This window comes from Phoca vitulina, unplaced genomic scaffold (assembly GCF_004348235.1).
Source record: "Phoca vitulina isolate PV1807 unplaced genomic scaffold, GSC_HSeal_1.0 scaffold21, whole genome shotgun sequence".
In the NCBI taxonomy this organism is placed as follows: Eukaryota; Metazoa; Chordata; class Mammalia; order Carnivora; family Phocidae; genus Phoca; species Phoca vitulina.
This window is the reverse complement of record NW_022589724.1, coordinates 28220853-28235327: the sequence shown is the minus strand read 5'-3', so window position 1 is coordinate 28235327 and position 14475 is coordinate 28220853. Positions and strand designations below refer to the sequence as shown.

General features: G+C 43.4%; 1 protein-coding gene across 3 annotated transcripts in view; it reads right to left on the bottom strand.

Annotated features, from left to right (window-relative positions):
* ABL1 (ABL proto-oncogene 1, non-receptor tyrosine kinase) overlaps window positions 1-14475 on the bottom strand; it is a 135499-nt gene that overhangs the window by 25323 nt on the left and 95701 nt on the right. For all 3 annotated transcript variants that reach the window (XM_032418186.1, XM_032418188.1, XM_032418187.1), the window contains exons 2-3: window positions 4517-4690; window positions 3642-3937 (exon numbers count right to left, since the gene is read on the bottom strand). In XM_032418186.1, the coding sequence (XP_032274077.1) occupies window positions 3642-3937; window positions 4517-4690 (470 nt within the window). The remainder of the gene's footprint in view (window positions 1-3641; window positions 3938-4516; window positions 4691-14475) is intronic.

The following is a 14475-nucleotide window of genomic DNA, read 5'->3' as shown; positions in this document are numbered from 1 at the left end:
CGGACAACTCTCAAATTCTGTGAATCATGCATCCCACACGCAGGCCTTGCTCTCTCCCTCTGAATAGCATTTTGGACCAACCCCCGGCTAATGAGTTGTCAAACTAGATCATGCCTGCCTGAATCTGTTCCTAGGATGCTGGTTAAACAACTCCAGGGAAAAGAAACCATTACCCTGTTCAGTACAAACCTCAACTGATTACTGCAGTGCGGCACGGATCGCCTCGGATAAACAGCACAGATGGGAAGCAAGCTGTCAGCTCCAGGAAATCACCTCCCTCATGGGCGGTGTGCTCTGGCGTTCTAATTCATGAGAGAGGAACCCTTGTGGGCTGAAGGCAAGGTTTCAAAGGGCCCCCCACCCCGGAGTACATCCTGCAGAATGGAACAACCTAGCTCCACATCTGGGATAAGAACGAGGGCCCGAAAGGCAAGCTGGTAAGGCTGATCTCTAGTCACACATCAGCAAGCGGCCACGCTGGGTACAAAGACCTCTGCCATCATGGAAAGCACCAGATACTAGCAATAAGGACTCTGGCCAGGGGCGCCTGGGTGGCTCAGTTGGTTAAGCGACTGCCTTCGGCTCAGGTCACGGTCCTGGAGTCCCGGGATCGAGTCCCACATCAGGCTCCCTGCTCGGCGGGGAGTCTGCTTCTCCCTCGGATCCTCCTCCCTCTCATGCTCTCTGTCTCTCGTTCTCTCTCTCTCAAATAAATAAATAAAATCTTTAAAAAAAAAAAAAAAAAATAAGGACTTTGGCCAGAAGACTTTGAGACATGCGGAAAAAACGAGAGAAGACCATTAAAAAGAGAAATACATGTGCATTTGTGTGGTACAAATGAATGTTTGAGGATAGCCATAAAAATGCTAAGAGGACTACAAGGAGGGGACTAGCCCTACCGCACATTAAAACGTATTATATAGCCTTAACAAGTAAAAGTCTGATGTCGGAAGAGAACAGAGAGTAGATCAACAGACCTATATGCATATGTAAATTTGGTATGTTTAAAATATGCAGGAAAATATAAATTTAGTAAATGGACGGGGATCCCTCAAAACATGACACATGTACATTACACGTAACGAGAGACCATCTTTATACATCAGTGACAGATGTTTTCACAAGCCTGACAGAGCACTGCTGAGGCGGAGGGAAGATGCACTCCTGTTTCTCCTGGAAGCTCCATTTCCCACCAGCAACAGGGTGAGTAAACACATCTGCAGATTTCCATCGTGTTTAATGTTAACACGATGGGAATTTGTACGTACGATGTACATATGTACATGTGTCTATGGAATAAACTTGGTGGATTCTGACCAAAACTTTTTTAAAAAAATGAAACAGAACAGAATGGAATACAAAATACCAGAGTGCATTACATATACTGAGGGTAAGTAGGGCTTTCAGAACCTTTTGTTACTAGTGTGAGTACCAGGCGCTGAGGTAAATGCTTTTATACAGTGTGCCGAGATTATTTTTTTTAATGGTTTGAAAGCTACCTCAGAGCAGCATTACTTGTAACAGCCAAAGATTGGAAACAACCTAAAAGTCGACCTGCAGGGGACTGCTGAAATAAATGACGGTCCATCCACACGAGGCTGTCATTAATAAGAATGAGGCAGCTCTAAATGTGCTACCATAAAGCAATCTTCAAAAAATATTATCAGGTGGGAAAAGCAAGATGCAGAACACTGCGGAGTCTACATCATTTGCGTTTTTAAAAAACATATAAGCGTAGGGATGCCTGGGTGGCTCAGTTAAGCGTCTGCCTTAAGCTCAGGTTGTGATCCCAGGGTCATGGGATCGAGTCCTGCATCGGGGTCCTTGCTCAGTGGGAAGCCTACTTCTCCCTCTGCCTGCCGCTCCCCCTGCTTGTGCTCGCTTTCTCTCTCACATAAGTAAATAAAATCTTAAAAATATATATATATAGGGGTGCCTGGGTAGCTCAGTCATTAAGTGTCTGCCTTCGGCTCAGGTCATGATCCCAGGGTCCTGGGATCAAGTCCCACATCGGGCTCCCTGCTCGGCGGGAAGCCTGCTTCTCCCTCTCCCACTGCTTATGTTCCTGCTCTCGCTATCTCTCTCTCTGTCAAATAAATAAATAAATTCTTAAAAAAAAAAAAATATATATATATATATATAAATGCATATACATATACTGGGGAACTCTGAAAGAAACTGGTCACAGGGGTTGCCTCTGGGCAGGGGAATGGAATTAGGAGACAGAATTCTCACTGTTATCTGTTTTGTTCTTCTTTTTTTTTAACAATATGCATACATTTCGTATTAATTAAAAAATACATCCACCATCTAGACCCTGCCTAATAATCCACCCATCTCCACCCTGGATGATGGCACGGTATAGCAGGGTGGAGAGCGGGGCCCAAACCTAGCTCCATCAATCACACACTAGGCGATCCTGGGTAAGAAACCTCCTCCCTTTTAAGTCCCCAACTCCTTAAGGCAAAAATGCAGATCGCAGCGACCTCTGCCCTGAGGACCAAAGTGAAGCATAAATGAGAGGATGCCTGAAAAATGTGCCAGCCACCAGGAGGAACCTGGAAAACGTTAATCCCTCCCTTCCCTCCATGGACTCTTGAGCATTGTTCATATAAAGATCACAAAACTGTATATATCAACTCTTTTACAAAACTACAGTTTGGGTTTGGAAATCTACTGGTACAATGTGATCTCATTTGTTAAAAAACTGTGTATTTATGTCCATAAATGCCCGCAGGCACACACACGAATGTGGCTTTATTTACGGGAAGAACACCATGTACCAGACTTATTTTGGGGAAGTGATATTAAGGTGGTCTTTTACTTTAAAAATATCCATTATTGCAGTTTTACTCATTGAAGATGAATTACTATCACAGTAAGAGATTTTTTACAAAGGAAGAATCTTAATACAAGAAGTATGTCCAATACCTAGCAGGTATTCACTTCGTCTTATGAAATAGCAAACAACAAAACTCCAGGAGGACAGGTGGAGAGCCACACCAGGCCCGTGGACTTGAAACATCACGTGATCGGTCCTCAACAGAATGTCTTTCCTAGGCTAATGCAGTGATGCCTGCTGTTTACTTGAAGATGTTTCCTTCAAAAGCATCTTCCCGAGACATTGGGGAGGGTATGTGCTATGGTGAGCACTGTGAATTGTGTAAGACTGTTGAATCACAGACCAGTACCTCTGAAACAAATAATACATTATATGTTAAAAAAAAAAAAAAAGAAGAAGAAGAAGAAGATAGCAGGAGGGGAAGAATGAAGGGGGGGAAATCGGAGGGGGAGACGAACCATGAGAGACTATGGACTCTGAGAAACAAACTGAAGGTTCTAGAGTGGAGGGGGGTGGGGGGATGGGTTAGCCTGGTGATGGGTATTAAGGAGGGCACGTTCTGCATGGAGCACTGGGTGTTATACGCAAACAATGAATCATGGAACACTACATCAGAAACTAATGATGTAATGTATGGTGATTAACATAAAATAATAATAAGAAAAAAAAAAAGACAAAAGCATCTTCCAGTTGAGATTTGTCATGATAACTTCTTAACCCCAGCAGCAGGAGCTCTGGGTCCCCCTGGCCAAAGGCTACCGCCCCCAGCCCATCAGCTCTCCCGACCAGGACCCCCTACCTTGCCGTCGGAAGCAGTGTTGATCCTGTAGTGGTACACCCTCCCCTCGTATCTCAGCGAGATGGACCTCTGGCCAGGACTGCTCTCGCTCTCCCGGACCAAGAAGCTGCCGTTGATCCCACTGCTCAGCAGGTATTCGGCCGCGTTGCGGGACACGGGCCCGTGATACCAGGAATGTTTCTCCAGACTGTTGACTGGCGTGATGTAGTTGCTTGGGACCCACCCTTGGCCATTTTTGGTTTGGGCTTCACACCATTCCCCATTGTGATTGTAGCCTAAAACCCGGAGCTTCTCACCTTAGAAGAGGAGAATCAAATCAGACATCAGCTTTAAAGGCTGGCTTCGTTCATTCCCATTTATTCTTATAGGATTACTAAAAATCTCCAAACTCCTAAATACCTACTTCCCTTTAACAAATCCACATAAATATATGCATTTATAAGTGTATATAAAAAGAGTACACGTTTATATATGAAGCTTCCTGTTTGTACTGAATATAAGAGAAGTACAGAGCCTCAGTTTTTCATAAATCTATTATGTTTATTCAAGTGTTCTGTTCCTAACATAATGAAGTTTCTTAGGGAAAAAATACTTTTTCTTTAAAAAAAAAAAAGGGCATTTTCAGTGTTTGGTCCGGGCGTTCTTTTCACTATGATGCTGTTTTTCCTAAGGACTACTGTATAGGAACTCTTCTCCTTAAGGAAAAGTAGCTCTCTTATAAAGATGCTGAGTGTATTTTTTTTTGTTTTTGGATGTCTCTACATTCCAAACTTTAAAGCTGCTCCTTCACTAGGCAAAGGGGTAGCCAGTCAAGCCACAGTTTCCCCTGATTTCTGCCTCTTGCAAGCACCAGCGGTGGTCCACAGCCCTTTTACCTTTAGTTATACTTAGGGTGTTGTCCCCACTGGCCACGAAATCATACAGTGCAACGAAAAGGTTGGGGTCATTTTCACTGGGGCCAGCGAGAAGGTTTTCCTTGGAGTTCCAACGAGCTGCTTCGCTGAGACCTTGGGGCTCAAAGTCAGATGCTACTGGCCTCTGAAGGGCTTCTGGAAGACAAAGGGGAAACAGAAGGAACAGGAAGAATTGGGGAAAATTAGTTTTATTCTCAGGAGCAAAAAAAAGTCTGCTTCCATCATTATACATTTCTAATTTATTTCATTTCTCAACATCTACATGCGATAATAAGAAAGGCGGTAAAATAAAAATGGACTCTTCCTTTCCCAAGTCTTGTGAAAAATATTAAGTATTTTCATTCCAAGGTGGCAATCACTGTTCCCAAATAGTTTCAGCTTTTTAAATTCATTAATTCAAAATGAACTCAGTTAAACCTGGAAATGGTTCATCCTCATATGTCTTTGCCATTGCTTACATATAACGGAGAACAAAAATTTTTTTAAAACATGTCAAAGTTAATATGGGCACATAATTTAAAAATCAAGTAAGACAGAAGGGCTTATAATGAAGGACAAACACCTTCTAGCCTACTCTCCTCTCCACCCAGAGGCAACAGCTGTGCTTCGGGTGACCCGTCCATCTCTGGGGTGCTTTACCCTACCCCGGCGCCTCTGCCCCCACGGCTCCCGTCAGCCTCTACCAGTTACCTTTGCATTTTCACTAACAGACTTGCACGGACTTTACTTCTTGTTCTCCAGCTATAGACAGTGTCTCTCAGCTATTTACTTCCCAAGATAAGAATATTATCATCCTACCCTTCCTTCCAGCTCTCTTTCCACTCTCAAATATGGCCTTCTTTACATGTCTTTTACTTTGTGAAAACTAGTAAGTTTCTTCCACTCTGTAATAAAGTCCTTCATGTTTCGTATATAGGTAGACTGTAAAAGCTGAACACCAATCAACATTTCTTATATTAAGAACATGAGGCCACTGTTCACTACAGGGTCAAATCGTTCATTATTTTTTCCTGAAGTTTCTTCCTTTTTTTCTTGAACTATGCTCAACCTCACTAGAATTTCTGTGATATACATGTGCGGTTTTTTTTAGCCAGCAAATATACTCCAAGGAGGGTTTTTTTTTTTTTTAAGATTTTATTTGAGACAGAGAGAGCACGAGCGAGCGTGCATGAGCGGAGGGAGGAACAGAGGGAGAGGGACAAGCAGACTCCATGATGAGCACAGAGCCTGATGTGGGGGGTTTGATCCCACAACCCCGAGATCATGACCTGAGCCAAAATCAAGAGCGGGCCACTCAACTGAATGAGCCACCCAGGAGCCCTGAGACAGAGCCTTAGAAAGTAATAAGTAGGTCTTAATAGTCATAGGATATTATGGATTGAAATCTGAATACTCATTTAAGGAAACTACAATAAGAAATCAAACTTTATAAAAGGAGATAAAGGGGAAAATTCTAATTTTCCCAAATGGTAAGAAAATTATTTAGGGGCGCCTGGGTGACTCAGTCGGCTGAGTGTCTGACTTGGTTTCAGCTCAGGTCATGATCTCAGGGTTGTGGGATCAAGCCCCGCATCAGGCTCTGTACTCAGCAGGGAGTCTGCTTGAGATTCTCTCTCTCCCTCTCCTGTTGCCCCTCCCCCGGCTGCACTCAATCTCTCTAAAATAAATGAATAAATCTTAAAAAAAAAAAAAATTTAATTTCTTTAAATTTTCCCTCTTTATGGATTTAGAAAGAACCCCTAAGCATCTTTTCTTGGGCAATAACACCCATCTCAAGGATGGGCCTGATTCTGCAGTATTCACTTCCCAAAAAAAACCAAACCAAACCAAACAAAACCAACCACTGGAGACACCTAAGACATCTGAGGAATGAGGCTAACCTTCCAGAAACACAACCGGAGAACTTTCAGAAATTGGCATTCTTTAAAATATCTCTTTGGAATAAGCTGATACAACATAAATAACAAGTGTCCTTTCATTTTTTTTTAAGATTTTATTTATTTACTTGAGATAGAGTGAGCGAGAAAGAGAGAGAGAGAGAGAAGATGAGTGGGGGTGGGGTGAGGGGGGAGCAGCAGAGGGAGAGGGAGAAGCAGGCTCTCCACTGAGCAGGGAGCCCGACGCAGGGTTCAATCCCAGGACCGTGTGATCATGACCTGAGCCAAAGGCAGTTGCTGAACCAACTGAGCCCCCCAGGCATCCTAACAAGGGTCTTTCAATTCTAGCTTTTATACTACTGACTGAAGTAAACCTTCAGGAATTGTTTTTGCTAAAAGAGTAAATCCCAAATTATGTCATTACTATGTTTGGTAATCTCATTGTATGAATCATAAGGGCAAAGAGAAATTCAAGGAAGAGGGTCTGTAACACTGCCACTTCCTAGAGTGTAGAAAAGCCTTAGTGATGGGTTAAGCCCTGTTCTTTTGAGTATTTTACACGGGCTCTAAAAGCACGCCTAGCACCATCATGATCAGGGATTGATCAATTAACCAAATAAAGCCGGTTAAGGCAAAGAATTATTTTTTTATTAAAATGTTTGATCTACCACCCCCACCTGAATGTGTGTTGGTTTGCTGGCCTTGACTGCAGGGACAAGGCCTGCCCTTTCGGGGGTGGGTATGTGGTGACAGTCAGAGCTTGTCCCCATCATCTGGCTTTCAGCTTCGGTTTCCTGCAGGGGGAGAGCACTTGGATTTATATCTCCGTGCCCCAGCACGGTCCCTTCCAAACGCTTACAGCTGGCTCATCCACACCTGGTCTGGCAGCAGTGTTTAAAATCACCTGCCTTTACTGAGTCTGTCTAAGGCATCCATCTGAATATCATAGAAACAAATCTCTTTTTACACCTGCATTTCACTGGTTTCATATTAACCAAGTAAATAAAACAACAAGTGTATCTGAAGATCTGGAAAGAAATATAACTGGCTCGGAGAGGAGGGTGGGGGGATGGGTTAGCCCGGTGATGGGTATTAAGGAGGGCACGTATTGCATGGAGCACTGGGTGTTATACGAAAACAATGAATCATGGAACACCACATCAAAAACTAATGATGTACTGTATGGTGACTAACGTAACATAATAAAATAAAATTAAATTAAAAAAAAAGAAATGTAACTGGCTCTTGGTGTGGCCGGGCAGTGAGTGGCAGAGGACTGCAGTGGGCCCTGGGCACTAGGGAGGCAGCTTTTACAGGAAGTGGAGATGCTGGTCAACCTAGTAAGTTGGTTAAGTGGAAGCGAGTCAAAAGACTTCTATTGTCATTATATTAAGTAACACCATCAGCCTGAGGAGTCTCAACATAAAAGAACTCTTGCATATCAACAGAAAAAGATAAATCCCTCCACTATGGAAAAATGAACCAAAACCATGAATAAGCAATTCACAGAAAATTTAAATTACCATTAAACTTGGAAAGCATGTTAACCCTGGCTAGTAATCAAAGAAATGCAAATTCTTCATCAAATTGGCAGGTACATTTTCTTGAGGCTAAGTCAGTGTAAGACTTCAATGAAATATAACTCTCATACAATGCCAGTGGTTGCTGCAGAAATTGCCATAACACTTTAGGAAAGCAACCGGAAATACAAACTGAATCTCAAAATAATTCCATAATCTTTGATCCACCTCTAGGAATTATCCTGAGATCCACACAATTATTTCTATATACTGATTTTTAAATAGCAGCACAGAAAAAGTACAAAATATCTATCAAAAGAAGGTAAGTTAGCTTGTGGTCCATCCGTAATACAGAATATATCCATAAAGCCATTCAAAATATTTTTAGAAAAACAACCATTGGCTTGGGAACATACACATAATAATGCATTGTTTAAGTGCTCATACTACAACCTGTTATATACAGCATGATCCCAATTTTATAAAAACTGAAAAAAGTACAGAAGGAACCGCACCAAAATGTGAACAGTAGTTATTAACCCAGGGTGGTGTGTTAACAGTGCCATTAAGAGTGGTTCACGTGGGGTGGTGGGATTACAAACATTTAAAATTTTCTTTATTCTCTTCTATATTATGGCCTATTTCTCACAATGAATGGGGATTGTTTTTATAATTCAGAAAACAGTGACAAAAATAGAGAAACTGCCATCATAAATAAGAGCCAGCTGACACTTCCCTAATTGATAATCTAACCTGAAAAAGAACCCTGGGGAATCAGGAATCTCCTCGAGCTGTCCTGAAAAAACATTTGCGCGCTTCCCTCTGGAGTCCTGACCTCCCGGCCATGAGCACACAACTCTGGCAGACCCGGCCCACACAGGAAATTAAACCAAAGTCATGAATACAGAAATGCTTTTCTTCTCCAGTGCCATTTGACCTCTTCTATCAAGCATTCTGCAGCATCTGGATTGGATCAAAGTTACATAATCAGGGGAAGTGGCCTAGAAAACACCTGGACTGGGCAGAAGGCCGATACTCGCCCAGGGGTGCCTGTGGATTTGCAGTCTGGAATGAGGAGGGACTGTCCCTAACATGGAGACCGCTGCCGGGAATTTCATGAGAGGGGATGAGCCCTTTGTCAGGAAGGAAAGGGCCTCCCACTGCTTTTTGATTCAACAGGACGTCAGGAAATCCAAGGCAGTCTCTCGATTTTCCTCTCCAGTTCTTGCTCCATTCCACAAATTAATGGCCAAAGCCCAAAGGGAAGTATTGCTCACGCATGCCTCTGGATCGAGAGGCTGAAGTGTAGTCACAGCCCAACACCAAAACCTTCCAGTTAAGTCCCAGTCCAGGCTGATGTCAAAATTGACTCACAATGTATAAATGCCAAGTTCCTTGCTTCGTTTCATAGTGAACTATGCTCGTCAACCTTAAAAATGATCACAGCTTACAAGGCCAATACTGCAGAATGTTCTTCAGCCTTCCTGGCTTCACGTAGGGACTTTCTGCCAGGCCCCAGATCAGGAAGTTAGACCCCTGAAGAAGCCCCGAGGCTTCATTCAAAAGAGATGCTCCAAAAGAGCTCCCCTCTTCTGTTCTTCCAGTGGATCTTTTGGCTATGGTTAAGTCTTAGGAAAGAAATTTCAGCATCTCCTATCAGTCTTACTTTTTTTTAGTGAACATTTTCTGCCGCATCCTTTCTGAGTCATATTTTAAATTTATTTAAGGGGCCCTGGGTGGCTCAGTTGGTTAAGCCACTGCCTTCGGCTCAGGTCATGATCCTGGAGTCCCGGGATCGAGTCCCACATCGGGCTCCCTGCTCAGCTGGGGGTCTGCTTCTCCCTCTGACCCTCTTCCCTCTCGTGCTCTCTGTCTCTCATTCTCTCTCTCTCAAATAAATAAATAAAATCTTTTAAAAAAAAAAATCTATTTAAGATTCGTACCTTCAAAAGTGCCTCTCACCCCTTTTAAGGCCCTTTTGTTACCATTTTACCATACTGTTCATGAGAAGGCTTCCACTCACCCATAAAACTCACGCAGTTATTATTAATTAGCCAGTTGAGCACCAAAAATGGTGATAGCTTAAAAAAAAAAAAGGCCTCCAGGGGACGCCTGGGTGGCTCAGTCAGTTAAGCATCTGCCTTAGGCTCAGCTCATGATATCAGGCTCAGGGCAAGGATCTCAGGATGGAGCCTGGCGTCAGCCCCCATCAGCCCCGTGTTGGGATCCCTGCTCAGCAGGGAATCTGCTTCTCCCTTTCCCTCTCAAATAAATAAATAAAATCTAAATAAAATAAAATAGCCTCCAAAAAGCTACAGCTTTAACCATGAGAATATCAAACTGTTTAAAAATCCAGTAAGAATAATGCCACAAAATTCACTGGGCCTGTGTGTGTTTAACTTACGGTATTCTAATGGCCTGGGTCTTTAAAGTGCAATTTAAAGATAGTTTTATACGAAAATAATCCTTTCTTAAAATTGTGTGTCACTGATCAGAAATGTTCACGAAAGATTCTCCAATATGGCCTATCTGGTCTAGACTTCCAGGGGCTGCCCCTGAACCCCTTCCGTGGTCCAACAGGAAGAGAGGTAAAATGTTTGTGAACTCCAGGCTCCCTGCTCGGCAGGGAGTCTGCTCCTCCCTCTGACCCTCCCCCCTCTCATGCTCTCTCTCTCTATCTCATTCTCTCTCTCAAATAAATAAATAAAATATTAAAAAAAAAAAAAAAAAAAAATGTTTGTGAACTCCAGGGGCCTTGAGGCTACTTCATAGTCCCAAGGGGAGGGGAGATTTCACTTCTGGGAAAAACAGCCCTGGGAAGCTTCCCACCACCTTCCTGTAGGTGCTCCTGCCCCCTGTCCCCTCCTAGTACAGAGCAGCCCACACTGTGCAGCTGGCCCTTCAGGGTGGAGGAGGGCAGAGGGCAGGGCGTGTTGGGCATGATAAACATTCCCCTTACTTTAGCTCGATTTCAATTATTTAAACCCTTGCTGCTTTATTCTTACGTCCTTTGTGGGTCTTTCACTATTACCCTCCAGTTCAAGGAATCTGTGTAATTCAGAAATCTATAAAACAGATCCCTCAAAAAAGAGGGAAGTCTTCGTGTTTTATTTCAGACTCTGTTCCAACTGATGAGATCATGCTCAGACTATTCTCAAGTCAGTATACAACAGTCTCATACAACTTCTTATAATATGAGCTTAGAGAAAAAGTATTATTTCCCACAATTTGAACTTGATGAAAGTCATTGTATCTACATTCTACATGGTCCTTTATTTTGTAATTTACACCCTCACCCAGAGCAGTTACAATTATTTAAAAAACGAGCTTAGTTGAATACAGCCTTGGCCTTAACTTCACAACTCGACAAAATTTTCCCAGCACCCCAAACACTGCGTTAGCTGCTGGGGAGCAGGGCTAGGGCAAGGTGGTAATGATGCAAAGAATCACCACACAGCCTCTGTTCCTGTGGGAAGAACAAAGCTAATAAAAATGTACACGGCCTCAACAGCAGGTCAAATCCAAGACGGGCACTGCCCTGTGGATTCATTTATAACAACACAGACATTGAGGGCCAGGAGTTGTGAAGGGACCAGCTCACTGGCATCCGGAAGGATGTGGATCCTGAACAAGACCTCGCTTAGCAAGGGAAGCAGGACTAAGACAGGGATCCAAGGCTAGCCAGACACACTGAGGCTACTAAGGGAGGGGTCTTCATCTGGGCTGGGCTGCGGCCCCTCTGGTGATGTCTGGGTATGCCTCAGAAGTCTGCAAATGCAGAGAACATAGAGGATTGCAAAGGAGAACTGTACTGAAATAGTCCTCAAAATCTTTAAAAAAATTAATTTGTGATACAGTACTTCTTTATTAATGCATTAAATATATGCTTCTTTATTAACACATTAGATACAAGATCCAGGAGAAACTACTGTCATTTCAAAGTAGTGATATGTGCAACAATCACAACTGTTACATGACATAAAAATATCTGATTTCTACCACTGACAAAGTCACAAGTACTTCTAATATTACTGTGCTTTGTTACCTACATTCTTAAAAAAATGAAACACTAATTTTCAGTTAGAGGTTAGTGAAATAAAGTTCTAATATTTCCCCATCCAAGGACATGGAGCCCCTGAGTTCTATCCCAGACCCCAAGAGCCTTCCAGGTTAACAACTACACTACAGATGTGATTCAGTAGAACCCCAGTAATCCGACAGAGAGAGGGGCCTAGAAAAGAGGCTGCTATAAATTAGAAGTCCAAATTATGCAACCTTCTTTTTAAATAAATGCAGTTTTATCATACTTCCCACTTACGGGCATTATAGGCAGTAAGTTAAATAGGTTTCCCAAGAAACCTCATTTAAAAAATAAAGAGTAAATAAAATCTTAAAAAAAAATAAAATAAAGAGTAAAAAGTAAAGTTATTTAAATTAGCCCAAGGTTTAAATATTTCCCCTGGAATCTATTTACATTATAATGTTCCTAGCCAGTCAAGTTTAGAACACAGAATTCTCCATGCTAACCTCTGTTTCTATCAGCAGTCCAAGTATTAAACCTTTCTGAAAGGTATTCAGTCCACTCCTTCTATCAAAAAGTAAAAAATAAAAAAAAATTCTCTATCACCTTCTGAGACTCTGTTGTCAAAGAAGCCTACAGTACCTGGAGATGGAGCATAATAAAGACCCACATAAAGGAACACCCCACCATCCTCAAACCACTCAGAACACGATGCTTACCCCTCGCCAACCCCCACCTCATCCCAGCTAAGTGTACACCCGCACTGGCCACTTTTCCTGCTAAATCTCCCTCATTGGTCCCATCCTATCCTTGCCCCACCACACCCCAAACTGGTTCCCCCCCTTGACCTTGCCCTGCTCCATTCGGCCTCCACACTGCCACCAGAGGGGTCTTTCTAAAATGCAAGCCTGACCAAGTGGCTCTCCTGTTAAAATCCCACGGAGATGGCCGCTGGCAGAGGCAGAAGAGGAAGCCCAGGACGGCTCTGCCTGTCACTGGTAGGCCACTATTTACCAGCAGGGTCACCTGTGGCAACACAAAGAACAGAGCAGTCAAGTGCCTTACAGGGTCGTTGGCTGTCTGCACATAACATAGAAGACACTGCTCCTAGCAGGTAACAGGCCCTCAAAAGATGGCTGGGGTTGTCCTTATTACCACCACTGTAGGAGAAGTCCGAGCTCCTGAAGTGGGCCCAGAAGGCCCTTGACGGGCTGGTCTGGGGCCAGCTTCTCCCACAACCCTTAGTTCCCCATTCCAGCCTCCCCAAACCTCTAGCGGTTTCCCCTTCATCTCACTGGTAAGGCATCTGTAAGCCTGGGCTCCAGGGTGGACAAGCCGTGTTTAAATCTCAGTCCACCATGTCTTGGAGTCAGTACTTTCCCAGCCTCAGCTTCCCAGTTGCACAACAGGGCCACGACGGTATCTACCTAGCCAGGCTGTCAGGAGGACTCCACGCACACTGCATGCAGAGAATTTCTGCACAAATGCCAAGTGTGGTACCTGATCTTAGGGCCCTGCACTACAGGGCAAGTACTCCCTCACTTATTATTGTCCCCACAATAACGTGAACTCTGGGGCAGAGCCCAGCGTTCCTACCACAGTCTTCACCCCCTGCTTCCTGCAAGGCAGCGCATAGAGCACCACTGGGTGTTTCTTACAGCCAGCCACTGCGTAGAACGCCCTGCACTGTCTTCAGCAACAAGGTAAAACATTAAGTCATGACGGCAAAGTGCACCTTAATTATGTGAACCTGCAGTAAGAACAGCAGAAAGACAGCAGGATGAAGAGAAAAGGCACTTCACCGGGGAAGCTTTTGTAAAGATCTCAGAAACGCAGTAATTTTTTTTTTTTAATGGAATGTAAACCATGGTCAAGATCCTAAAACAAGGTGCAACATAAAAGTCCATTTCTCTGTGCTTTCAAAAGAAACAGGACCTGTTATAGCCCCAGAACAGGCAGACAACACCTCCACACACGTTCTGTCTGCGGGGGAGGAACAGTTCCCCGAATCCCTGCACTGGCCCAGATTCTGTTTGCAGTGAGCCCCTAACCATGGAAGCGTTTTTATTCTGTCACAGGCCATTTGCAGCAGACTGAAAGCCCCCCCCTCTGCCTGCCAGGCCTGGGATGGTTTGAAAGCACTCAATTCACATTTCCTGTTCTCTCCTGAAAGGGTCATCAAGGACTCCTGGGTCAGTTTAGACTCACTGAAGAAAAGGGGCTACCCAGTGGCAGGTAATATCCCCAGAATGTCTCACTAGCCATTATTATTCCTATTGCTAATCTCAGGGAATGAAATATGACCAAAAAAAGGTATCTGAGTGCCCAAAAGCAATGGCTAATTCTATCCATGGCCCACATTTATCAATTTTCAGATATGCAACATACAGTGCTACTAGTTACATTTGAGGACTGGTAAGATTGATAAGGACTAGGTCTTTATTTTTTTTTAATATCTATCTATCTATCTATCTATCTATCTATCTATCTATCTATCTATCT